The sequence below is a fragment of the Lissotriton helveticus genome, chromosome 12 (genome assembly GCF_964261635.1).
Source record: "Lissotriton helveticus chromosome 12, aLisHel1.1, whole genome shotgun sequence".
Taxonomy (NCBI): domain Eukaryota; kingdom Metazoa; phylum Chordata; class Amphibia; order Caudata; family Salamandridae; genus Lissotriton; species Lissotriton helveticus.
In genome coordinates this window covers 831554024-831581986 of record NC_136073.1, presented here as the reverse complement: position 1 = coordinate 831581986, position 27963 = coordinate 831554024, and the positions used below count along the sequence as shown (strand labels likewise).

At 50.1% G+C, this 27963-nt stretch overlaps 1 protein-coding gene across 1 annotated transcript; it reads left to right on the top strand.

Annotated features, from left to right (window-relative positions):
* Positions 1 to 27963, top strand: TIMM13 (translocase of inner mitochondrial membrane 13). Its single transcript, XM_078669363.1, has 3 exons — positions 1 to 192; positions 3282 to 3350; positions 27361 to 27963. The coding sequence occupies exons 1-3, from the start codon at positions 67 to 69 to the stop codon at positions 27457 to 27459; spliced, it is 294 nt and encodes a 97-aa protein (XP_078525489.1). The 5' UTR covers positions 1 to 66; the 3' UTR covers positions 27460 to 27963.

Sequence of the window (27963 nt, the reverse complement as noted above, 5' to 3'; positions counted from 1 at the left end):
TTGCTCTTCCGGTTTTGGAGAGTTGTTCCGTTGCACGCTGTGACTTTGATCCTGGTGCAGGCAGAAATGGACGGTTTCTCGTCTGACTTTTCCCCGGCAGGGGCAGGGGGGTCCGGGAAGGTGGACCCGGGCCTCATCATGGAGCAAGTCAAGGTGCAGATTGCCGTGGCCAACGCGCAGGAGCTGCTGCAGGTAACGCCTACCTGGTACCGCATCAGCCATCCCGTCATACCTCGGCCTGTTTGTCCCCTGACATCAGGCAATGACCTCTGGGCTCCATATGACCCCTCCCCACCTCAGGCCCTGCTTTAATGTCCTAACAGCTTCAAAGGACTCCAGCAAGGATCCTGTGGGAGGTGCTGTATGCCCATGTCCCCCCCCTAATTGCCACATCGTAGCTCTAAAAAATATGTTCTGCTTTCATTCTGTGATTACATCTCTTCTCTGTTGACATTTAATGTGGTACAAGAACATGTGGCTCCTGTTCCTTTTCACACCCTTCTTGTAATTGCCTGACTCCCTTTTCTGCTGCAGGTGAAGGCTACAGCCAAACAATGAGACATGACTGAATGTTAGTAATGATCCTCCCATTCCGGTTACCTAAGCACAGTGTTTCTTAGATTAATGTGTAAAAAACAATTGCGAGAGTGTGCTTAAATAAAGTGTGTTTATACCATAGTTTACTAACCTGTGCCATACAAGTGTTAAAATTGAAGGTATGTACAAAAATAAAAAAAAATAGAATGTTTTAAACTCCACCACAGAGAAGGTAGTTTGTCAGACGTCTACCCCTGTGACCATCTCTCCTTTAACTGATCAGTCATAGCTCAGGATTTGTGACATCATGACCAACCTCAATGCAAGTATAGAGCAGGTCATGCTTTCTCCACTACTTTCTTCCCCAGCTGTCTTGTCTGTCCCGTCTGTCCCATCATCTCCACTTTTGTGTTACCTGGCCCGCTCTGTGTCTAACAGTTATCCCTTCCCCTCCCTTCAGTAACTATTCACGTCTGTGTTGTTCTCATGGATGCCACATGTAATACTTGCATCGTCAATGCTTCTTTGACCTCCCAGTGCTTTCATTTGACAGCACACCGCTCCAGAGTAACCTGCTCCTACACCCCTGTAGGTAAGAACATATGCTCTCCTTGCAATTTACACAAGATGATGGACGTAATGTTGCACAATGGCAAAACATTCACCCCCAGTCACAGATCTGGGTTTAATCCATCGTTATTTTGCTCACCAAGCCAACCCAGTTCAGACATGGCCATATGCAAATCAGTCTTGACCCTGTGCCTCATGGGAACAGTCCAGCCCAAACTGCCAAGCCATGTCTTCCCTGGACCGGAATCAAGCATCCTAGGACCGGTTTCTGGCTTTCATCCGTCTTCAGCCAGGATAGCTTGACTCCAGTGGCGTTCTGAGCACTGGACCCACGTCTGGGCATACCCTTCCCACAAAGGGTGAACAGCAAACACACAAGATGATGGACGGAATTTTGTACAATGGCAAAACATTCACCCCCAGTCACAGATCTGGGTTTAATCCATTGTTATTTTGCTCAACAAGCCACCCCAGTTCAGACATGGCCATATGCAAATCAGTCTTGACCCTGTGCCTCATGGGAACAGTCCAGCCCGAACTGCCAAGCCATGTCTTCCCTGGACTGGAATCAAGCATCCTAGGACCGGTTTCTGGCTATCAGCCGTCTTCTGCCAGGATAGCTTGCAATTCTTACACTCCGTGTTAACTCATTCGATAAGATCTGAGATCGCACCCTTCCCACTAACAGCAAATCTCCAGAAGATGCAACGTGACCCTTTAATGCGCTACTGCTTACTCCTGTAAGAGACACGTGCTCTCACCTGGCTTACATCTGTACCCCAACGCAAAAGAATTGAATTCGCCCTGCTTCTAAATGTCCCCCATAGTCACTCATTCTGCAATAATTTCTCTGCAAGAGAGCTACTTAAATGCATGAAATATCACTGGTGTTGGATAGCAGATTACTATAGTTTAATCTCCTTTACCGTTCTGCACCTGCATTTTATTTAACAGTTTTCTATAGTGCTACTGCCCTAAGCAGCACTTGTGCACTTTCCCTAGAAATGATTAGTGCTCGCAAGGACCCCAATTTTTTAACATAGAAAATACAATTGTGTAAGAGCTAAAATGTAAGCAGTAGTGGGAAGGAGGACATCAGTAGGGTCAGAAGCAGAGAATGAGTAAAGGTCAAAGGGTTGTCAAATGTGTACATCTATTCGTGGCATAGTAAAGACCTTCGCCGGTGAGAGCAAGACCGAAAATGGAACCTCTCCACATGTCGACCTGACATGAAAAACATTTACCTTAACATACAAACTGTTTTACCACGCTATTTGTATTGCCATGGTTTTAATGTGTTTTCATGTTAAATGGCTTTAATTAATTATGCACTTAATTCATAAATCTGAGTAAAGTAGAATTTTACGGTAGCTGACTTAAGGGTTGCAGATTGGTCGGGAGAGAATGTAGAGTGCAGAAGATTTTAAATGTTATGCTGACCTCCTTGAAGGCCAGCGCAGTTGTTTTTTAATTGGGAAAATATGGCAACATACGTCAGTGGAGGTGACAAGTTCTGCTGTGTAGGGCATGTGGCTTTAAGGGAAGTAGGCCCATGGCCCCTGTTGTAAAATGTCATTGCCTGAAGCCACGATGCAGTACACTGTTGCAGTTGAGAACACAGGTTTTTGTCTTGAAGTTTCCCTCATTGGAATACATAATAGCAGTGCACTGCTCCCCCTTGCTGTAGAAATGAGTAGCCAAATCCAAGAGGAGCTTTATGCAAGTAGTTGGCGCAAGCTTATAGATCGCATAGTTCTCTCTTTTTAATCTATATTGACTTTTTCTAATTTTTATTTATTTAGTGTAGCATCAGGGCAGACCTGAGAATGGATTTGTCATCCATGTGGCTTTCAGAGCAGTGCTGTAGCTATGCTTCTACTTATATCCATATGAGAGATAGAGAGTGGAATGGAGAGACTCCATTCCTGAAGTGTAAAACTGCTCTGTTTTCTGAATTTGTTTTCCCCCTATAGAGCAATTTTGCTTTCAAGTTAGCCTGCCCCTTGGTATACTCTCCCCTTCTATTTTGCAATTTTTTCTGATGTCTAAATCCGGGATATGCATGAACACCCCACTTAGGTGAGACCGGTAACCATGCAGCAATCAATGAAGAGAGTATTGTGGATTCACCACTTTGCTATCAAGTTAAGAATGTTTCTCTCTTTTTACCCCAGAGAATGACTGACAAATGCTTCAAGAAGTGCATTGGAAAGCCTGGAACTTCCCTGGACAACTCTGAACAGGTATGGCCTTCGGTTTTTGCTGTCAGACTAGCAAGCCGCTTTCATTTTTAAACTCCCTCCCCCATGCTTGTCCCAGGCACACACCTTTACTGCGCACCACTGGATATGCTCCTCTATGCTTCATGTGGCGGAGATCAAGAACTTTTCTTCACTAAATGTTGCTTTTCTCTCCGGTTGGAAAAGGCAGTTGATAATCAACATTAGGGTTGTCTTCAGTCCATTTGTTTCTCGATTCCTTCCGTTTTTTGAAGGCTTCTCTCCTCTGCAGCCTGATCCTGTCCTTGAAACAACTTTTTCATTGCAGGAGGGCAGCAAATGATGATAGGCCGTTTGTTTGTCATGGAGCACTGACACGTTTGCAGTAATTGTCTTGTTAACCTGGTGGATCCATTATTCTCCGTTAGAGCTACATTTTGTTTCTCCTTCATAGCATCACGTTTTTGGAAAGCATTATATGGTAAATAGTTTGCAGGATAACTTACTTCTGCCATCTGTCAGCAGCAAAAGAAAGCTGACCACAATGATGACTTCAACACCTAGCGGTCACTGGTTTCTCCCTCTTACTTTTTCTGCCCTAAGTCAGATAAGTAATGTTTCTATTTTCACATCTTGGTACCAATAACTTGTTTAGATCCAACTGATGGCAGTTGACCAATTCCGTGGAGTCTGGTGAGTACTGTTTCTAAGGGAAGCACATCGCCTGCTACCAAAAATGTACTATTTCTTTGGCTGTTTTATGCTTTGTTTCATAGTGGTAATATAGAATGCCTTTCCACTTGTGTCCCTCACTTATGCTACACACCTACCTCATGCTATTAGTTTGGCATGGTCCAAAGGTGGAACACTTGCACTGTTTCCATGTTAGGATGTTGTCGCATTTTTCTTCTTTGCCCGTCCCACCCCAGAAACCATAGAGCATGAATGTTAGCCTTCGGCCTATTTAAGACCTTTTATACTGCACAGAGGGGGTGGGTGATTTAAGGTAGATGCTGGACACTATTGACAGCATTAGCATCTGCTCAGGAACCTGACTTAGGTTGTTAGCTTAATCTGGGCTATTTGCTCTGCAATTTTCAGCCTGTGGCTGGCAAGCTCTTACCCGCATCATGTTAAGGAGTAGCATGGCTTCTTTTCCAGACATGCGAAGAATGCTAGGGGATTCAAGGATGAAAGTCGCAACTTTTTGAAAAAATTATGCCATTCTGTGGTTTTACAATTCGGTGGTCTACTTTACCTTCCTTCACCTAGTGGCCTGGACCTCCCTCAGATCACATCACATCACATGTTCCACGTAAGATCATTGCCCCATCGTCCCCGCCAGCAGGAGTCAAAGGCAGCGGTTAATTGAGGCTGTACCGAAAATATTCACGTCCTTTTTGGAAGATGCCTGCTACTGCCATATTGACATGCTTTAGGGAGGGCTGTGTATTTTGGCAGTACTTTGATGTAACAGCGTCACAGGCCTTTTTTATATGAAACCCACTTGATTGTGGCCTGTCTTTGTAAGATCTGCTAAGTCATTGTTAACCATAGCTATTCTCTTGCACCTACTTTCTTGCCATCTTTTCAGGCCTCTGTGTGTAACACTCTATATCTCATATTCTAGTATTCATGCTCAAATGTGGTACCTACATCTCAACTCTAGCCCTGAGTGTGGGCTATTTAACTTATTTCGACTATTAACTATTTAATCCATAAAAAATAAATTAATACATATGTACATCTATCACAATTTATATAAGAGATTTACGTGCAGGTACCAAAAAGATAACTACAGTTTTTGTCTCGCCTAGTCAGTGCATACTCAGTTTTCTCAAGATATGCTTTTTTTGGTGTCTGGGCATTCAGCACGCCCATTTCTTTTGATTGGTTCCTTCATGTGCTTTTGAAAAATCCTTTCTTTTCATTGGTCAATAGCTTACATTTGTCCCTCCTTTTCCTCTGATCATGCCCTGGAGACTGCCCCTGTTACATGCATTAGTTCACGATGGGCTGTATATATTACTGTTGCACACTACTTTTTCTTGTGCCTCAGCTTCTTATGTTAATTTCCTGCTCATGTTCCCTACTCCTACTTTTAATTGTAATTTATTTAGAAGTTTGCGGCTTGTATCAATGGCTTCCATCTTTTTTACGTGTCTCGGGTTGATGTTGCTATGGATCTGTCAAAGATAGTAACAATGCATTTGACTTTTTTTGTATTTAACAAAGCGAATTTCTTTGGCGGAGGAAGAGTCTGGCTAAAAAAAAATGTTGTTGCAGTTTTATAGCGCACACTCGACCCAAAGGTATCAGAGCACTTTACATTAGCACCAGTTGCATTACAGAAGGACACACATTTTATGCACAGGGAGATAAAATGATTTGCCAGAATCATAATGTGTGAGCCCAGGATGCCCAGCCAAAGTCCTTTTACTTTCAGTACTTTTTTCCGGCTCCTGCTTCAATTTGGCACTTCAAGTGTTTAGAGTGTTTCACTCGACATCTGGGGTTTTCCTCTTCCTTCTGCTGTGGTTTGTAGGCAGTTTTGCACACTCTTTCTGTCGAATATGCCTGCTTTATTCGATAAGTGCCCTGAGTGTGCCAGGAAGAAGGCCAAATCGGACCGCCACAGAGTATGCATACTCTGTCAACCCTTCCTCCCATGTCCCAGAAGCCTGTGAGATTTGCCAATCTTTCTCCAGGAGGACCCTGCGTGGCAGGGAGAAGATTTGGCTCCAAGGACTGGAGCAGAGGGAACATCAGGAACAAGGTGGGTCTGGGTCTGGACTGGAGCAGAGGGAACATCAGGAACAAGGTGGGTCTGGGCATGGAGGAACCTCGTCCTCTGCCCGTGCTTCGGCCTCTGGGTTGCTCCCCAGTCAAGATAAGACCAGGAAAAGGCACAGATCTCCGTCGACGTCGACAGCCTCGACGTCGGCGTCGAGAGGGATGACCACCATCTGCTCCCCGTCGACCCAGGGCTCTGGGTCAAAGAGACTTCGACGTCGAGGGGACAGACGTTGAGCCCTCGGACTAGGTCGTCGTCGAGGGCTTCATCGGCGTTGAGACACTGTCGACGTCGGGATGAGTCCAGGAGGCACCGGCGCTCGACGTCGAGGGATGTATCAGCATTGAGGCGTTCGACGTCGAGGAAGGGGTCGACGTTGAGGAAGGAGAAATTGACGTCGAGGAGGCGATCAAGGGCCAGGACTGTGTCCTCTGCCTCAGTGGTCAGCCTGTCTGCGGTATCCACGAGCCCCCGGTCGCGGCTGTGCCGGCCCACGTCTGAAAAGAGGGCGGCCTCGAGAACATCCTCGTCAAGGCCTGCGCAGAAGAAGAAGAGGAGATTGGTTAGGTCGTCGGACTCTGAATATTCTCAGACCTATTCGCCTTCTAGGCCCAGGAAGCCTACGCCTACGCCTCCTCCATTACCTAAGGAGAATCCTCATCTTCCTCCTCCTCCTCCACCGCGGCTTCCTCCACGGTCTTTATCGCTGCCTGCGATTCCTGTCGCAGCCTGCGGGGCCTCCACAGCCTAGGATTCCGGTTCTGCCTCCGCAGATTCCGCCTCCTGTACGGCCAGTGGATCGCCAGAGGCCTAGAGGTCTAGGTCACGGTCCAGAAGGAGGCACCGATCAAGGAGTGACCGTCGGTCTTCAACGCGGTCCCGGCATCGTCACCGGAGTGACAGGCCAAGGCCCCGTCATACGGACTCTTCCAGTGCCCGGGGATATTCGGCCACCTTATCGGATTCACCCCATACGAGAGTGTCACCGGTGGATGACATCGTATCGTTTCAGGAGGTGTTATTTAGAGGGGCAGCGAAGCTGGGGATTACTCTAATGGTACCCACACCTTCTACATCGGTAATTTTCGAGACCTTACACAAGCGGCAGTTGTCTCGACCCTTGTTGCCCTTGGTGCCAGGGCTTGAGGAACCGGCTATGGAGCTCTTCTTGACTCCGGCATCAACGAAATCTGCTCCTTCCCGGCTGCAGAAAAAGTACAGGCCCCCTGACTCCGATCCAGCGTTCCTTCGATCAGACCCGGTGCCGGATTCGGTGATCGTCACTGCGGCCAGGAAGCAGCACGCTACTGCCCCATCTTCTACGGTGCCTCCGGATAAGGAGAGCCGTCAGATGGACTCAGTGGGACAAAAAGTCTGCGGTACGGCTGCTACTTCCATGAAAGCCGCTAGTGCCGCGGCGCTCTTGGGTCGGTATGACCGGTCTTTGTGGGAGTCCCTGCAGCAGTGTCTGGAGCACCTTCCTAGGGATAAGAGGGAAGACTTCCAGGAAATCATCAATGAGGGCATGATGGTATCCAATCAGGTTATCAGCTTGGCTGCAGATTCCTCTCTCTTGGCGGCTCATGGATACTGCCATGGGATTATTCTGAGACGCCATGCCTGGTTGCCCCGGACATCGCTGAAACCAGAGGCGCAGCAGAGAGTCGCCAACTTGCCGTTCTGTGGTCAACGCTCTTTGGTAAACATGCGGATGAGGAGATGGCCCGCATGAAGGCGGAGGCAGAAACCCTGACGGCTGTCGGGTTAGAGAAGCCAAAAGAGCAGAAGAAGACCTTCCGTCCCTTCCAGAGACGTTTGGGTGACCAGGGAAGAGGGCAAGGTCGTCAAGCTGGCCAGCAGCACCAACAGCAGCAGCAGTACCAGCGGCGGCCTTTCCAGAAGCGCCAGAGGGGCAGAGGCGGCCAACACTCCTCCTCGACGCCCAAAGGCCCGGCCGGGTCTAGGCCCTGAGGGGTTACTTCCTCGTCCGTTACCCGCTCTGTGGGGAAGCATACAACATTTCTTGGCAGAGTGGAGAAAAATTACTCCGGACAAGTGGGTGCTGAATATTGTTTGCAATGGATACAGTCTTCGTTTCGTCAGCCCGCCTCCAGCGATTCCACCGGTTTGCTCGCAGTTCCAACTGCGCAAGCTTCAGGTGGAGGCCGATACCCTGTTAAGAAAAAGGGCGATAGAAGACCTCCCTCTGTCTCAAGGGGGAAAGGGTCTTTACTCAAGGTTCTTTCTGGTGCGCAAGAAGGACAAGAACGAGTTCAGGCCCATTCTGGATTTGCGACAAGCAAACAAATGGATTCGCAGGGAAAAGTTTTGCATGCTGTCTTTGCACCAGATTTATCCTCCGCTGCAAAGGGGAGACTGGCTTTGCGCAATAGATCTGCAAGATGCGTACTTCCATGTGCCCATTGCACTGAAACACCGGAAGTTCCTGCGATTTCTAGGGGGCGTGGCTTAAGCGCCGACCGGGATGGCTGCGTGAGCGAGTTGCTCCGCGCCAAGTCCCGTACTTTCTCCTGCAACCCGAGCCCCAGGTAGCCTGGCGGCGGACACTGGGGTCCTGGAGGGTCACTGACCGAGTGGGCTGCGTCCGGACCCCGACTGGCCACTGATCGCCGAATGTGGGCTGCCCTGGCGACTGGCCCGGTCTGGCCGATCAGGAAGGCAAGATGGCGGCGCCTCATAACTGAAAGCGCCGAGGGCTGCGCTGTGTGGAGGCGCGAGACCGAGGGAAGACGCCTGGAGGGCTGCGCCGAGGCGGTGAGCCGGGAGGCGGACTGCGGGTGCGGACCAAGGCGGCAGTGGAGACCGGCGCGGCGAACGGAGGTGGGTGGTGCCCCCTCCCCCACTTGATTTCCCGGCCGGCTGGAGAGCTGGGCCCCGGCTTGCGCTGGGCGGGCGGAGGCGCGGCTGGAGCGAGGGGCCGCCGGGCGGATACGACCGCCGCAGCGGAGACCACAGAGGCGCAGAGGGACACAAAGGGCTGTCGAAGCGCTGGAAGCGGGAGCCGCCCGCTGCGCCAGGGCGTCCCGAGGGGCGGATTGGCCGAGCGGCGGCTGGCGGACTGATCGCAGGGGCAGGGCCCGCCTGGTGACCGGCGGGGGTGTGCTGGGCCTGCGCACTAGTATATCGGCCCCAACGAGCGCTGGAGCAGCGGTGGCCTGCATTCTACAGCCCAGTTCAAGACATTGTGACCTGCCCCGGTTGGAATTGTGCATTGCGCCTGGCGCCTGGGGGTGAGCACGCTTCCTGGCGGGAGATGGCAGGACCTGCGGTGGGGTCCGGTGCGTGCTCCCTCTAAGTGTTTGCCGGAGGATTTTCTTGCTCTCCTGCGCCGACGGCTGCCGGGCCCTGCTTGAAGACTCTGGGTGGCACCTCCCGCTGATCGCGGCCGACCCTCTCCTGGCGCGGGAAGTGGGCTAGCATTCGCAGGCTCTGCAAGGACAGTGGGTTTAGGGCGGAGCCCATTCTGGTGCGGCTGGCTGGACCTGCCCGGGGACACGAGCTTCCGGCTGCCCGCTGTTGCGAGAGGTCAAGTGCTCCCTGGACTTGAGGGGCGGTGGAGGCGCACTGTTATTGTTGAGGGGACTGCACGGCGTGCATCTCTGGGCTGCAGGCTACCAGCTGAGTGTGGAGGAGGGATAGTTGGCCCGGCGTGGTCGTGTTTGGCCCGGACATTGGAGAGTGACGCTCCTTTGGATGTACTATTGGTCATCGCGGGGCGAGCCTAAGACCGAACCGCCCGGAGGGACAGCCACTATAGGCTGGCTTCAGGGGGAGTTGCTTGCTTGTTTCCCGCTTTCAAGATGGCCGAGCAGGGGGATGGCGTTGTGGCGCCGCCTGGGCATGGACGCAGGGGATCTGGAGACGTGGAGGGCGATATCGCAGCGGGGCCATCCCCGCAGGAACAACGCCTGGGTCTCCGCCTTGATGCTATCTTGGCCGCGATAACTGCCACGAAAGATGAGCTCCACCAGGACATAGCACAGGTGGCGACGGGGCTTGGCCTACTGAGAGCGGACCACGCCAAGCTCTCGGACAGAGTGAAAATCAATGAACAACTGCTCCAGGAGCTGAAACCGGCAGTGGTCACAGCGGAACATAAAATTGAGGACGTTCTCCATAGACTGGCGATCCTGGAGCGACGAGCTGAGGACGCGGAAGGACGCAATCGACGGAACAACGTGCGGGTGGTGGGGCTTCCGGAGAAGATTGAGAAAGGCGACGCAGTGTCCTACATGGAGGATTGGTTTCGAACAGTGGTGGTGCCGGAAGGCCTGTCCCCCTTCTTCTCGCTGGAAAGGGCACACAGGGTGCCCGCCAAACCACCCCTGGAAGGCAGACCACCTAGGCCGGTGGTGGTCAAACTGCTGCACTACAAAGATCGGGATCTACTGATCCAGCGGGCGAGGTCCCTGGGGCCCTTCCAGGTAGATAACAATAAGGTGACGATTTTTCCGGATTACACGCAGGAAGTGCAGAGGGGCAGAGCTTCCTTCCTGTCGGTGAAGAAGGAACTAAGGGAAGAAGGACTCCAGTACTCCTTGCTTTTTCCGGCCAAGCTGCGGGTCATAGTTGATGACAGAACTCATTTTTTCCAAACGCCCGATGAAGCGTGGTCCTGGCTGGAACTGTATCGTGCAGGGACTGATCGTACTCACAGGCCTGCCAGGGATCGCCAGCAGCCGGTCAGGGTCAGGAAGTCCCAACGTATCCGCTCCAGGAATAGGCGCCAGCGAGCCGAACGGGAGGCACAAATGCTGGCCGATAGACAGAGTGCGTTGGAGGCCACGGCTAGCATCACGGGGTCGCAGCAGGAGGACGCTTCCAGAGGCTCGGCATCAGGAGGAGAAGGAGAGAAATCCGGTGACGAAGATTCAGAAGCGGGTGGAGGACTGGGACCGGAGGTCACCCCACAGACATCGGATGGTATCTTTAATGGATGATACTAATGGCTGCTGAACATTTCTAGGTGGCCTGAAGGGGCGAATGATCCTGAACTTTGTTTGACTACCAGGTACGGGGCTGCAGTGACAGTGTGGGGCTGTGGGCGCGGGGTGGTTGCTCTGTCGTCCTGGTTAGGGGCTCCATAGCCCTCATTAGACCCTTAAGGTCTTCTGTGGTGACGACCACAGGTTAGTGTGATGTGTTGGGTGTTTGCAGTTTGGAACGGGGCTGAAGCTGGGTTACTAGGCCCTGTCCTGGGGAGGGGGTTAGGGGGAGTTGGGGAACATGTTTTGAAGGGGATTCACCAATGCTGCGATGCGGGTATTACATATTGGCGTGTGCCACGGTTCGGATTGATGCTCTATGGGGACGTTACCTAACCTGAAATGTATAACATGGAATGTCCGGGGTATTCGAACTATGGTGAAGCGCCACAAGGTACACGCCTACCTGGTGCGGCGGGGCGTTCAAATAGCGATGCTTCAGGAGACACATTTGACACAGCAGGAATGTGGGGCGTTGCAGAAGAGGTGGAGGGGTCAGGTGTTTGGCACGACTTATTCGGCATTCGCCAGAGGGGTGTTGATATGGGTTAGAGCGGGCACGCCTTTCCAGGTCACGAGTCAGAAGATTGATCCAGAGGGTCGCTATGTGGTAGTAGAGGGGCGGCTACATGGAAGGGAGGTTGTGCTGTGTAACGTCTATGCCCCCAACACTGATCAGGCTAGCTTCTTCGAGGGTTTATCGCGATCACTGGCGTATTATTTGGCAGGCCCCGTACTGTTAGCAGGGGATTTTAACTCCATTACTGATGTGCTGATGGACAGATCACACCCGCCCTTGGTTGACTCCCCGGTCCGCCGACTGGCGACCCATAGGCAGGATTGGCAGGAGAGATGGGGTCTGGTGGATGTGTGGAGGGCCCAACACCCTGAAACTCGAGATTACTCCTATTTCTCTACGCTGCATGACCTGCATGTCAGACTGGATTCAGTGCTGTGTAGCGATTCATTGGCGAGGGTGGTAACTGGCTCTGAGTATTTGTCCAGGACCATCTCGGACCATAACCCCCTGTTGCTCTCTATGCAATGGCAGCTGGCGAGATCGGCAGTTGCTACGTGGCGGCTGCGTCCGGAGACGCTGGAGGACCCGGTGTTTTGCGACACAGTGCGCCAGGGCATAGACGGCTATTTCGAGGAAAATGCTGGATCGACAGCGACTAGAGCGATTGAATGGGATGCAATGAAAGTGGTGGTGAGAGGGGTGTGTATGGGGCGGTTTCTGACTGTGAGAGGGGCAGTGCTGAATGACCTTGCGAAAGCGGAAGAAGTGTTGAGAGGGGTGGAACAGCAGAGGCCCGAGCGGCCGGAGCTTCAAGACCGATTGTTGCAGGCTAAGGAGACTGTGGCGACTGAGACAGAGAGATTGCGGTGCTATGATTACAAATTGTATGCTGTGAAAGTGCATGAGGAGCGAGATAAGGTGGGCACGCTCCTGGCGAGGCTGGCTGATCCGAACCCTAGGGGGTGCCCGGTCCTGAGTGTGCGACGGGAGGACGGGGAGGTGATCTATTCGCAATCGGCGGTCCTGGGGCGCTTCCAATCTTACTATACAGGACTATATGCCAGCCACCTTGAGGCGATGGCCACGGAAATAGGGGATTACCTGGATCGAATTCCTTTACCGTTACTGGATGGGGAGGACGCCCGAGATCTAGGGGGGCCTGTCACCCTGGCAGACATCAGAGGGGCGATAGGTCATATGGCAAGGAACAAAACCCCTGGGGTTGATGGACTGCCGGTCGAGTTCTACGCTAAATTTATGGAGGTATTGGCACCCAGGCTGCAGATTGTGTTTGAGGAAGCGAGACTGTTGGGGCGGTTGCCCGACTCGATGAGGGAGGCGCTGGTGGTGCCGCTGCTGAAGCCGGGCAGGGATGCATTGGAAGTCTCTTCTTATCGTCCATTGTCTATGTTGACTGTAGATTACAAGATCTTGAGTCGTATCCTAGCTACCAGGCTCCTACCGCTGATGACCTCCCTGGTGCATGGGGACCAGGCGGGCTTCATCCCGTCTCGGAGCACATCGATGAATGTTCGTCGGTTGATCGGGGTTATAGATAGTGCAGCTGAAGCGGAACAGGGCCCAGTGGTGCTGACGGTTGATATCGAGAAGGCGTTTGACAGCTTAGAATGGGACTTTCTAGATGGCGTACTGTTGAGGTTCGGAGTTGGGGAGGGGTTCCGGCGTTGGACGAGAGTACTTTACTCCTCGGCTAAGGCGAGGGTGCGGTTGGGGACCTTGGTTTCTCTGGTTTATCCGGTCGGTAGGGGCACGAGGCAGGGTTGCTCGCTTTCCCCGCTGCTCTTTGCCCTGGCTATGGAGCCGCTAGCGGCGCAGGCTAGGTCAGGCATTCATTACGAGGGGATAGCACAGGGTCCTGAGTCGCACTATATCTCGTTATATGCCGACGACCTGTTACTGTACTTAGCGGACTCCGGAAGGGCGTTGGAAGGCGCAGTGGATATGTTGGGCATGTTCGGGAGGCTCTCAGGCCTCAGGGTGAACTGGACTAAGACCTGTGTGTTTCCATTGCGGAAGACCGCGCTCAGCCCACTGCTCACGAGACCGGTAGTGTGGGAACCTTCTTGCTTTGTTTATCTGGGAGTGCGTATCTACCATGCAGCAGTAGCCCTCCTTGAGGGGAATGTGGGGCGCTGCATCCGGGCGCTGAGGGGTAGTATGGACTTCTGGGCGTCCCTCCCGCTGTCGGTGCTGGGTCGTGTCGCGCTGCTGAAAATGGTGGCTCTCCCGCGGTTGCTCTATTACTTTAGAACATTGCCGATATGGATCCCGCAGAGGATCTTTCGGGAACTGAGGACGTTGGTGACTGGCTTTCTGTGGGGCCAGGGTCGCCGGGGGGTGGCGTTGGCCACCTTGATGAGACCCAAATGTGAAGGAGGGATGGCAGTCCCCGACTTTGAGTTATACTATTTGGCGGCGCAGCTGCAGATCCTGACTCAAAATGTGGCTAGGGAATTTAGGGGGCCTGATAGCGGCCGGGGGGTCGGCGTTCAGAGGCATGTCTTGTCGGCTATCGTGATGCAACAGAGACTGGCAGATAGGGATCTTACGGTGGAGGAAAGGACGCTTAGATTGTGTTGGAATAGGCATCTGAAGAGGGCGGGGAAGCGCCGGCCGTACGCTCCGGAGATTCCGCTGGGGATGCTGACTGCCCTGCCGCATGGCGGTGATTGGTCCCATCTGTTGGCGTGGGAAGACCTGGGCTTGCAGTTGGTGGGAGACCTCTATGTGGACGGCACGCTGGCCCCATTCCAGACTTTACAAGAGCTATTCGGCCTGCCGAATGGTACCTTCCTATTGCATGCGGCGGTTGCCGCGGCGATACAGCGGCATTGGGGAACTGGATTGGTAGAACCGGAGGTGACGTTGGCGTGCCAATACGTGGTGATGGCCGCGGGCACCGTCAAGGCAGTGACCTGCCTCCACAACAGACTGTTAAACGAGGGTCTGGTGCCTTTGGTTGAGTTGAAATCACGATGGGAGGCCAGCATAGGCAAACAAATCCCGGACGCCGTGTGGGCTCAGGTGCTGCACAGGACCTGGAAGGGTACGAGGAATGCGAGATTTCAGCAGGTGCATTTTTTCGTTATTCATCGCGCGTATTTGACCCCGGAGAGGTTGCGTCAACACTTTCAGGTGCTTGACGCCATATGCCCCAGATGTCTAGTACCTGCGGTTGACCTGGACCACATGCTGTGGGGATGCCCGAGATTAGGGAATTACTGGGCTGAAGTAGGGGAACTCCTGAATGCGGTTACGGATCGGGAGGTGGACTTTGATATGGCTGCATGCCTGCTTCTTTGGTTCCCGCACACCAAAAAGACCAAGGTGACGAGCAAATTCATTGGGATGGGTTTAATACTGGCACAGCGGGAAATCACTTGGCACTGGAAGTCTAAAGAGGGGCCCTCTGTGCGGCGATGGAGGTATGAGTTGCTGAAATGGTCGGGCTGTGAGAGTGTGCTAAGGATGCGTCAGGCGACTAGAACTGGTAATGAGAAATGCTTGGAACTGGCACGATCCTGGGAGCTGGTGGTGCAGGCTTTACGGGATTACTTAACGGAAGGCGAGGAACCCGACTAGGTATGGGACGGGATTCCATGGAATTGTTTGATTGTCAGAACTTCCTGGTAGTTGGCTCCCTGGAGCAGGAGAGGACTATTGGTGCCCGCGTTAGCAGCAGTTGGTGGGGAGGGGGGACGTTGGGTAGGGATCATGGGAGGGGAGATTACCCGGCCCGCAGCGGCCTCCTGGAATTGGGGGGCCCTGGGAAATAGTCATGATGATTAGGAGGAATACTGGAGGAATGACCTAAGGCGGGCTGGACTGGGGTATTTAGGGTGTTCTGGGGTAAAAGCAGATGCGATATGTTGTATCCGGCCTAGGGCCCGACCAGGGCGCACACTGAGGTGCCTCCAGCGTACTGATTCATTGATACGCCGCCCTGCCTCCGGGATATGGGCTGATCGGCTGTGTATTATGTTACTGTCAATCTGAATGTTGCGGGCCATCAGTGTATAGGCTGGCCAGTTGATTTTGGTTATTCCTAATTCTGCAATAAAAATATATTTACAAAAAAAAAAAAGTTCCTGCGATTTCTAGTCGACACCAATCACTATCAGTACACCTTACTACCGTTTGGACTGAAGTCTGCACCCAGGACACTTTCAAAATGCATGGCAGTGGTGGCAGCGCACCTGAGAAAGAACAAGGTGTTTGTTTACCCGTACCTGGACGACTGGTTGATCAAAGCCTCCACCTTCCAGGAAGCGCAACTGAACTTCAACAGGACGGCCGTTCTGATGAACCAGCTGGGGTTGCACATAAACATGTCCAAGTCTGTTCCGACTCCTGTCCAGTGCCTATAGTACTTGGGAGCCTCCATCGATACTCTTTCAGCAAGCGTGTCTCCTTCGGAGGAGAGACACTTATTGATCCTTCGGAAGGCTCAGGCTCTCATAGCTGTTCCATCTACAACAGTGAGAACGGTGTCTTCTCTACTGGGGTCGATGGCCTCTTGCATCTTCCTCACGCCACACGCACGCCTACACATGAGGCCGTTGCATGAATGTCCGGAGGATCAGTGGGACCAGAGCTGGGGAGCTGGGACGACAGGATCAAGCTGTCCCTCCGCGCTCAACAGACCCTGAGATGGTGGTGCTCCGCAGAGAATCTCCTCAAGGGGGTTCCATTCCACAAGGACATTCCCATTCAGACTGTCGTCTCGGATGCTTCTCTCCACGGCTGGGGAGCGCATTCAGACCATCTACAGATCCAGGGAACGTGGTCCCCGGCGGAATCCACGTATCACATCAATTTCCTGGAACTCAGAGCTGTGCACTTGGCACTGAAGGCCTTTCATCCGTCCTTCCAGACCAACTCCTTGCTTGTGCAGACGGACAATACGACCACAATGTATTACCTCAACAAGCAGGGGGGCTCGAGATCGCGCACACTGTCACAGGAAGCGCAGGCGATCTGGCACTGGCTACTAGCCAGAGGACTGACGATAACGGCTACCCATCTGCCAGGTGTGCAGAATGCTCAGGCGGATGTACTCAGCAGGCTGGTGCAAGAAAACCACGAGTGGGTTCTAAATGACGAAGTGCTAGGAGACCTCTTTGACAGTTGGTGCACTCCGGGCGTAGATCTGTTCACCACCGCCGAAAACAGAAAATGCAGAGACTTCGCCTCCAGGTATTACCAACCGGGGACCCTGGGGAACGCGCTATGGATCAGCTGGTCGAACGGCTTTCTGTACGCTTTTCCACCCATTCCCCTGATTCCGGCGGTGCTCATCAAGCTGTCTCAATCCAGAGCACGGATGATCCTCATTGCTCTGGAGTGTCCCCGACAGTGGTGGTTCACGGACCTGCTTCACCGGTCTCTCCTACCCCACATGCGGCTGCCGTGTCGGCCGGACCTTCTCACGAAGTTCGGGGGGAGATGGTGCACCCCAACCTCTCATCGTTGAGTTTGGCGGCATGGCTCCTAAGATAGTGCAATATGGACACTTGAATCTCCCTGAAGATTGCATGACTATACTTAAGGAAGCTAAGGGACCCTCCACTAGGACTTCCTATGCCTACAAGTGGAAGATGTTCTGCATCTGGTGCACTTCCAAGCATTATGATCCGACAACCTGCCATACCTTTTGCATTTGGCTCAGTCTGGCCTTAATTTTCATTCTATTAAGGTTCACCTTGCAGCATTGACTGCGTATAGGAAATGCCCTTCACAGCCATCCTTCTTCCAGATCCATGTGATTAAAGATTTTTTGGAAGGCTTGAAGAAAGTGTTTACTCCTGTCCGGCGTCCTTCGCCGTCATGGGAGCTGAATGTGGTGCTGTCCAGGTTGATGAAGGAGCCTTTTGAACCCATCCATAAGGCTTCTCTGCAGCACTTGTCATGGAAGGCGGCCTTCCTTGTGGCCATTACATGGGCCCGCAGGGTGAGTGAAATTCAGGCGTTGTGTTGCCAAGAACCTTATACTGCATTTCATGCTGCTACGGTTGTGATGCGTACTCACCCTAAGTTCCTTCCTAAGGTGATTTCTGATTTCCATGTCAATCAGACCATAACTTTACCTACGTTTTTCCAGAATCCTTCCACTCCAGCGGAAAGGTCTCTCCATTCCCTGGATGTCAGAAGAGTGTGTAAATTCTACTTGGATAAGACCAAGGACATTCATAGGTCAGACCAATTGTTTGTCAATTATGGGTCGGTCAGGACTGGTCTTGCCACCTCAAAACAGCCCATCTCTAAGTGGATTGTGTCCTGTGTCCAGTTATGTTACCAGAAGGCTAACAACACCTTAGGGAGTAAGCCTAAGGCTCATTCTACCAGAGGCAAAGCAGCTACAACAGCTTTGCTTCGTAATGTTCCCATTGCAGAGATCTGCAGGGCTGCCACTTGGAAGTCGGTCCATACCTTTGCTAAGCATTACTGTCTGGACTCTGATGCCAGAGCAGATGCTCAGGTTGGGCAGGCTTCGTTGAGAAATCTGTTTGCACAGTAGTGGTGTTGTCTTTTTCCTCCACCGCCGGATTGGTTGTTGGGATGGGCTTGCCATTCTATTCACTAGATTATGACTATACACAGAGATCCCCTACTACAGAAGGAATAGTTTCTTACCTGTAACTCCAGTTCTGTAGTAGGGGTATCTCTATTATAGTCATAAGCGCCCGCCCTCCTCCTGGAGAAAATGGTACTGTAATGTATGCCACAGGCCTTGCTTTATACACCTTTAAAAAGAACTGAAAGTAAAAGGACTTTGGCTGTGCATCCTGGGATACCGAGGGTCTCTGGAGAGTTCCTTAAAAGCACGGTATCCATTTTCAAGACACATAATGGCAGCCTATGGGGGTTTGTCTGTCCAACCCTTCCTCTCTATCATTTCAAGGATTTTGGTGAAAGGGAGTTTTCCCTGTGAGGAAAACTTGGTAAAGAGTGTAAAACCGGACATGGTAGGCTAACCTTTTCATGGTTTAGATGAAGTGGTGGCCTTTGTTCACTTCAACTACAAAAAATCCATGACCCACAACCCATTCCCCGAAGAAATTGGAACAAAATCTCCACCGACCAGCTCTTCACATCGCTTCACCAAAACCCCCCTGCCAATTCTTCGGACCCTAACCAAGCAGCCACCAACCTCACACAGTGGATCACCCACAGCGCCGACGAACTAGCACCCTTGAAAAACCATCTAATCAAGCAAGGTAGCAAAAAAGCCCCCTGGTTCAACGATGACCTTAAAAAATCCAAGAAGTTCTGCCGTACTCTCGAAAATCTGGAGAAAAAACCCAACCACTGACAACCTAGCCACCTTCAAGAACGCCACCCGCAAACACCATCAACTGATCCGATCCACCAAGAAATCAGCATTCAAGGATCGAATTGACAACAATGCCCAAAACAGCAAGGAACTATTCAACATCGTCAAAGAATTCACTAACCCCTCCGCCGGCTTCAACGACATCACTCCCTCCCAAGACCTCTGCGACTCTCTAGCCTCGTTCTTCCACAACAAAATCGCCGAAATACATAACAGCTTTGAAAACCAGTCCGAAGACCAGTCCACTCCACCCACCTCCGAACCTAAACCGCACTCTAACAACCTTTGCGCCTGGAACCCAATCACCACCGAAGACACCATCCGCCTGATGAACTCCATCCACTCAGGATCACCAACCGACCCTTGTCCCCACCACATTTTCAACAAAGCAGTCTCCATCATCGCACCCCATCTCCGCGACGTCATTAACTGATCCCTCAACTCCGCTACCTTCCCGGAAAACTGGCAACATGCCGAACTCAGCGCCCTTCTGAAGAAACCCACGGCAGACCCAACCGAACTTAAGAACTACCGCCCCATCTCGCTCCTCCCATTCCCTGCCAAAGTCATCGAGAAAGCCGTCAACAGTCAGCTCGCCGCCTTCCTCGAAGCCAACAAATCCCTCGACCCTTCACAATCCGGATTCCGAGCCAAACACAGCACCGAAACCGCCCTCATCGCTGCAACAGACGACATCAGAACACTACTGGACAACAGAGAAACAGTCGCTCTCATCTTACTTGACCTCTCCGCAGCCTTCGACACAGTCTGTCATAGCACCCTCATACAACGCCTCAGCAACGTCTGAATACAAGAAAAAGCATTGGACTGGATCGTCTCGTTCCTTACCGGAAGAACACAGAGAGTCCGCCTCCCCCTTTCAAATCAGTGGCCACCGAAGTCATCTGCGGCGTACCACAAGGATCATCACTCAGTCCCACCCTCTTCAACGTATACATGAGTCCCCTCGCATCCATCGCACGCCAACACAACCTCAACATCATCTCCTACGCAGACGACACCCAGCTGATCCTCTCCCTCACCAAAGACCCAAACACCGCCAAAACAAACTTACACGAAGGAATGAAAGAAGTAGCCGAGAGGATGAAGAACAGCCGTTTAAAACTCAACTCGGACAAAACCGAAGTCCTCATCCTAGGGCCATCCCCCTCTGCCGGGGACGACTCATGGTGGCCTCCGGCCCTCGGAACCGCACCCATACCTACGGACCATGCACGTAACCTGGGCTTCATCCTGGATTCCTCCCTCTCGATGACCAGACAAGTCAACGCCGTCTCTTCATCTTGCTTCAACATCCTACGAGTGCTCAAAAAAATCTTCCATTGGATCCCCACCGAAACAAGAAAGACGGTCACCCACTCACTGGTCACAAGCCGACTGGATTACGGAAACTCCCTCTACGCCGGAACCACAGCCAAACTACAGAAAAAACTCCAACGCATCCAAAACGCCTCAGCCAGACTCATTTTGGATATCCCTCGGCAAGCTCACATCCCCGGCCACCTGAAAGACCTCCATTGGCTCCCTGTCAACAAGAGAATAACGTTCCGTCTCCTCACCCACGCACACAAAGCCCTCTACGACCTAGGACCAGAATGCCTCAACACGCGTCTATCCTTCTTCACCCCTTCCCGACAACTACGATCATCCAATCAAGCCCTCGCCGCAATTCCGCGCATCCACAGATCCACCATGGGGGGGAAGATCCTTCTCCTACTTAGCGGCCAAAACATGGAATTCTCTCCCCACCCACCTCCGCCTTACACAGAACCACCTCTCCTTCAGAAAGCAACTACAAACTTGGATATTCGATAAGTAAAAACACCTCCCTCCCCCAAGTGCCTTGAGACCCTCTGGGTGAGTAGTGCGCTATACAAATTTTGAACTTGAACTTGTAGCCTTGTATATGTTAGACTGCATTATTTGTCTTAATTTTCTCTTAAGTGTCTATGCAGGACTGCAAAGAAGACAGTTTAAGAGATTATTTTTGATTGCTCCGGGGTCCACACACATGGGCGAGACTATTCACTAGGTTATGACTATAACACAGATACCCCTACTACAGAACTGGAGTTACAGGTAAGAAACTACTCCATCTAGCTCCAATGTAAGAGCTTTTTACAGCAATCACTCACATTAAAAACAGCAGGAAGTTGTAACTCTCAGATATTTTCTAATATTGATTGCTAACCCTCGTTCAATTTCCAAATAAAAAATTCTTGCTGTCTTCGCTATGACGAAATGCCAGTATCCCCTTGTAACACCTTGATGTGTGGGAGTGGCTTAGAAATTGCCTCTTACCAAGATGGCTGATTCAAAGGTGGCCATGGAATGTTCTTTAATAGACATTTGAAAGGTGGTTGCCATCTTCAATTGCGTGATTTTTAGTTTAATTTTAAAAGAATAGTTTTTTATTATGAATTAATTTCAATCTACTGTGTTTTGAAAAATATGTGGTGACACGTAGTAATAAGTGGTGGAAAGTTAACATATTTGCATCAAACTTCCTCATATAACTTAACTTAGTTCCGTGCTGGTGGCAGACAAAGCAGTGTACCCATGGCAGTCTTTCTTCTAAGTCTATAGTTCTCCACACTGCTGGTTTCTATTCCTCCTCTGGTTTCCTGGCCGGGTGTACTGCACCGCCTTTCACCAGCTTCTGCATATTCTACAGTGTCCTCAGCTTGCGGTTCTGCATTCCTCCCAGTCTTTGCTGTGTCCGAAGCTCTAATGCATAAAGAAAAATTGATGGACACCAGAACAATGTCATACATTCACACCAGTACAGAGATCTGGGCCTAAATCTATTGTTTTTTGCTCACCGTGCCATTCCAGTTTGAACCCAGCCCAATGCAAATCAGTCTTGACCCGGCACCCAATGTGAACAGTCCAGCCCGAACTGCCAGACCAGGTCCTCCCTGGACTGAAAACAAGCATCCTAGGACCGGTCTCAGGGTTTCACCCCTCATCAGCTAGGATAGCTTGACTCCAGTGGCATAGAGAGAACGGGACCCACGTCTGGGCATACCTGTCCCACTCAGGTTGAGTAATGCAAAAAGAACAATGATGGACAGAATGCAGAACAATGTCATACATTCCTCCCAATACAGAGATCTGGGCCTTTTTTTGCTCATCATGCCATTCCAGTTTGAACCCAGCCATATGCAAATCAGTCTTGACCCTGCACCCAATGGCAACAGTCCAGCCCGAACTGCCAGGACTAGTCTTCCCTGGACTGGAAACAAGCATCCCAGGACCGGTTTCGGGGTTTCAACCCTCACCAGCTAGGATAGTTTGACTCCAGTGTGCTACTTCATACCTGGCGCCTCTTTTTAAAAAAAATTCCCCAAGGGTTAAGACCAAGATCTACATCTTTTCAACAAGACACATATCTTCCATCCCTCCAAGTCACATATTATTTCAAGGACCCCCGTACCTTCGAGACAAGCCATGATTTACCATCACCTTAATACTGGGGTTTATCCCAAACTGTGTAATGCATGTTTTCACAACATACTCTGCCCTCCATCAGTTTCTAGTATGTTACCTCGTGGTCATTGGCATCCTTTTGATTTTTAGTTCTCATATCAGATTGTCATACTTATAACACTCCGGGGCGCTGTCAGCTTTCAATAAGCTGTCTGTCTGCATCTGCTTCAGTATTTTCTCATTCGCCCTCCAGTTCAAGCCCTCTAATGCCCCTCTGCTGCCCCTGTTCTTCCTAACCATTGAGTGGTTGACTTCACAGTCGCTGTTTTGCTTCTTTTTTTCTGTTTTTGGTTTTATGAACCTTCTGCACAATACCCGTTAAAAGGAAAAAACACAGGACGGTTAATCTTAAAACTCAAACTTAATTCACCAATTCCAAAGTCCGCTTCTTTACCAGCTATGTTACTTCACTGAAAAACGAAAGTAAAAAAATTAACATTTACAATGCCAATTACTCGAACGTTAACAAATGCGAGACCGATTGCATTGCAAATGCTAGTTTGAATGTATTCATCAGTACATGAAATGAAAATAAGTTTTATAAAGGGAAGATGATGTTGCCATATGGCTAGAGCGGTCGACCTCGAAGCTGGGGAACCGGGTTCGAGTCCGGCAACGATGCTAAAACATTCTGTGATTCTGGTCAAATCACTTAATCGCCCCGTACCTAACAAAAATGAATGTGTCTTTCTGTAACAAAACTGGTGCTCATGTAAAGCGCTCTGATACCCGATTTCTCGGGTCTAGTTCGCGCTGTATAAAACAAAAAAAAACACTTGATTGCCCGAGGGCGGCTTGCAGCTAGTCTAACACGGCAGGATGAAGACGATGGAACCAGCTGGGGAACTATGAGTTAAAAAGACACATTTTGAGATTCTTTTTCAATACAGACAGGGATGGACTAGTCTTTAGATTGAGGAGGTAAGGCTTTTCACCTTTTTGTTGTGCCATAAATACCCCCCCCCCCCACCCCCAGCAGACTCATTTAAAATTAGGCATACATTGAGATTGCCTGCTGAAGAGTGTATCTAATGAATTTCTTTTTAAAAATAGTCAGGACCTTCATCATACAATCTTTAAGGCTTCAATTGTCGGTCTACTCGGATACCCACCTGCTATTTTTACGTAATCTTAAAAAGAATCCCAGTTCTACCCATATTAACACTCCCCAGCTGAAATATATTCGCTCCTTATTTCTTTCTTTTGGAGTTCTTGGTAGTGGACTTTCAATAACACTTGCTGTTTTTCTGTGGTGCTCAACACTTCCTCTACCTTCCGCAAGACCGAAACCATCTTATTGAAATATATGTGACTCACATTTGTTTGTAGATTTATTTTTGATAAAATATTTGTATTGGATTTTGAAGGCAAAAAATAATAAATACACTAAACATGACCGGCAGGACAATACAATTGGCTATGATCCTCTGGCCACGTATCGGCACAAGGATAATCAGAGAGAGCAAGTTGGTTGGAAACTGAGCAAGCTGATCCAAGAGATCTGTCTGCTAAGAAGCAAGAGCCCTCACACACCCAGATGCGTGTCATGCTTTACCATCTGGAAGTTCTTGTTGAGCCGGCGCTGCAATGCCTAACTGGCCCCTTGATGGGGGTGTTTGTGGGAGGTATTTTTAAGTAAGATGCCGATGTAAAGTAGAGGCGCTCTGTGTAAATTGGTGTCAAGTGGTTTTAAAAAGGACTAAGAGGTGCCAATGGAATATTTAATGTGGATGTTCTCGTGTTATGAATAAAAACAGCGAATGGCTGAAATATGGGTGCAGTGATCCTAGACCGCTCATAAGGTAGTGTGCATATAGGTCGACATGTTTCTTGCCGTAGTTGTCGCTATTGATTAGGGCAATTCATCAGGACCTAGACCTTCATCTTCAAGTGATTCGGAAGGTGAAATGTGCTAATATTAAAGAAATATCCAATCACATAAAAAACTGATACCCTCTACAAGTAGGGTATACTTGTGGATATCTAAAAAACTATCCAAATTAGGTAAGCTATTGGCCTCATAGTTGATGACCGAGTCCGTGCCTGCTGTGGAGTAAAAAGGTGTCCGGCACGCTGTACGCAGTGAGTTACCCCCTCTCTGCCACCCTGTTAATTCTTTTAACCATGTTTGTAATGCTGGTTACATCGCTTTATCTGCCTAATAATCGCAGTTCATTCTCTCTATCACTCAATCCCCATCAAGGCAGATGTCGAGACCATCAGCCTGACGCATTTGGGACATTTGTGAGAAATAGGGAACCCACCAGCCCGCATTTCAATGTTCGTGGGAGCCCCTTCGTCTTCTGAGGCGTCGGGCGCCACCGACAACAGTCGTCTCAAGATGTTGCCCTCCCCCCAGGAGGGAGCGAGTTGCTGCGTAGGGGCTGGTTCTCAGTTGCCCATTCCCTGTCCGTTTTAGGGGTGTCAGAAAAGAAGGACATAGATGGATGAATCATATGGTTGTGGGCTGGGAAGAGAAGCATATATCTCGGGTTCTTTACTCATAGCTTTTGCTTGCCAGCTTCAAAGGATTTACGCTGACGCAGCAGGAGGCAAGTATAATCCGAGAAAACCTGAATCCGAGTGTATTGAAAGTTCATGGTGGCCAGCTTGCGGGCAACCACATCTCTATCCTTGCAGTTGAGGATTTTTGGAATCATCGAACGGGGGGGGGGTGTGGGGACAGACCTGCCGCCAACGTTCTGTGGGCCTGTTCCACCACGAAGCACGAGGACAGGTATCGCTCTGTTACCCAGGATAGGATACACTTCTCTAGGAAACTTTCAGGAGCCAAAACAAAGGTTGTTCCACCTGGTTTGGGTTTCTGCATCCTCGGGCCGAAAATCCAGGCTACTGAATGTCGTAGTCAGGCGGTCTACTACTGTGTTCAGTGTATACACGGAGTCCTCCAGGTCTGAAATGCGCCACTCTGTGCTGGTCACTCATTCCGTGATGTTGCGAAGGTCCTGGCATAAGAGCGCAACATCCACTCCATCCTCCCCAATCCTGGTCTCCATCCAAAGCTGACCTGGAAGCTTGCATTGCAAGAATGTCCTTGGCATTCTGCTGGCCTGTCACTTAGGGAGTAGAGAGTCCGCAATGTCCTGCTTCAAAGTGGGGGCCTGAGGGGCATGGGACCTATAAGTGGCATGGGACCTATAAGTGGCTCCTGGACCCTAGAGATAGGGGAGGGTCATAGCAGCTCAACTCGGGGCTCTGAGAGGGCTGCCGTTGTGTCGGCGTAGGGGTGTGTAAGAGACTGGACCAACAGTCAATTGACCCACCAACTCCCTCCTGTTGGGACCAGCAGATACAACAAATCCTGAGGTGCGGCCCCAGACCAAAACCTCTGCGAAATGTTCTGCGGGCGTCCAATGCCAGAGCCATGATCCAGGAGATGTCAGACCACGCCTATCTCGCATCCCCAGGGCCGCTCAGCCACTGGGTGGTGCTTAGGGGGTGTGGCGCACAGATCTGTGCCCCAGCCCAATGACTCCTCTGGGGCCCTGCACATACCATAGTGCTGGAGAAGCGGCACAGGCTGAGGCCCTTGGAGCTGCGAGTCCTGGCGGCCATCTTCGTGCACCGTGCCCAGGCCCAAAGCTGTTCATTGCTCCCACTCCGGCCCCATGAAAGTATAAGTCTGCCTCCCAGGAGGTTGTTAGATGCTGTCTGCAGCAGGATGGGTACAGAGTCTCATCCTGGGAGCCGAGAGCTCACGGAGGGCCATCGGCCATCTTGGTCGACCTGGCCCCCCCCCCCCCCCCCCCCCCCCCCAATTGTAAATTTAAAGTAGGGGGCCATAGTTATTTCAGACCTGAAAACATAATTTGGTTCTCCACCTACAGGCCCTGACTGATCATCACCTCTATTTTGAGTATATATATATATATACAGGCCCTGACTGATCATCACCTCTATTTTGAGTATATATATATATGTATATATATATATATATATGTGTATATATATATATATATATATATATATATATATATATATATATATATATATTTCTCAGTCCTATGTGATGCGCGTTTTTGCATTACTGTTGTAAATAACATTTTCTATGCTGTTTTCCCAGAGTATGCAGCACTTCACCTGCTCTACTTTTCAGTTTCAATAGATTGTGCAGCAACAACTGAGAAGTGCTGACACAATGTCTGCCAGACCGACTATCAAAAGCCAAAACATTTGAAAATAAGCAACACTTTCAAGTTAGAAAGTGAAGGTGCTTTATAACCTAATAATACATTTTCACTTGGGTGGCGATTCACAGAGGCAATTTGAATTTGCCATTGGTCTGACTTCTACCATGTAGCTTTGTTTCCCTATTTTTATTAATATTGAAAACTGTCTAATTGGTAAACCGCAACCAATGCAATGTTTATTACGTGTCTTTTAATTCACAGTTAATCTATCATAAGCATTGCCATTGAAAAAAGTCTCGTGAAAGAGTTATAAGTAAAAGAAACAGATATAAATGTTTTGCAAGCTATGGGAAAGATGTTCACAAAATCAAATACTCAAAAGAATAACTCCATCTTGAGGTGGGGGAATTAAACTGCTGACCTTAGCTTAGTAGGAAATTGAGGCATATATTTCATCTAGTAATTAGGCGTCAGCTGATTTGTCTACTGTGATTTTAAGTAACGTGAGCAAAATACCCATCTATGTAATTGAACATGTAATGCTTTGCATTTTCCAATAATTGTGCATATTAATTACATCGGAAGCAACACTAATGGCAGTGTAAATTATTAAAGTTTGAAATAGATCATTTAATATGCCGCCTACACCGCTTCTCTGAACCACTTTGCCAACATCTCTTATATGATTTTTCCCTCTAGAAATGCGTAGCCATGTGCATGGACAGGTACATGGATGCCTGGAACACAGTATCCCGAGCGTATAATTCTAGACTTCAGCGGGAGAGGGCAAAAATGTGATGGATACCACCAAGAGACTTGTTCAGCGTGTCTGGTGCAGACGCCGTTTGCCTGCAGTTGCAAGAGATACCGGATTGAACTTCACTGCATTTGAAGATGACCATGTGAAGAGTCTAAGAAAAGAGATTCTTAGGAATCGTGTTAATTTCACTGCAGTTGGTTCTTCCAGCGGTGTTGGGAGCAACTAAAAACATATAATCTACATGTTTGATTGTCCCCATCCAGCCTCTCTATACTCCCCATCAACCAGCGAACCTGAAGCACTTGTCTGTTGGTACTGTCGGTACTCTTCTGCTTTAAAGGTCCCAACCCAGTGATTTTTGAAGAAAAGGATTGTCAATTCCTGCTCTGTATCGACTCCAAGAACGATATGTACAGATCCACTGGACTTGTTTCAGCTACTTTTTAATGATCAGTTTCTGGCACACCGATGTCTAGGTTTGTGGGTGTAGTCTAGTGCTCTATAAAACGTAAAATAAATATCTGAAGAGGTGTCTCTCGTAA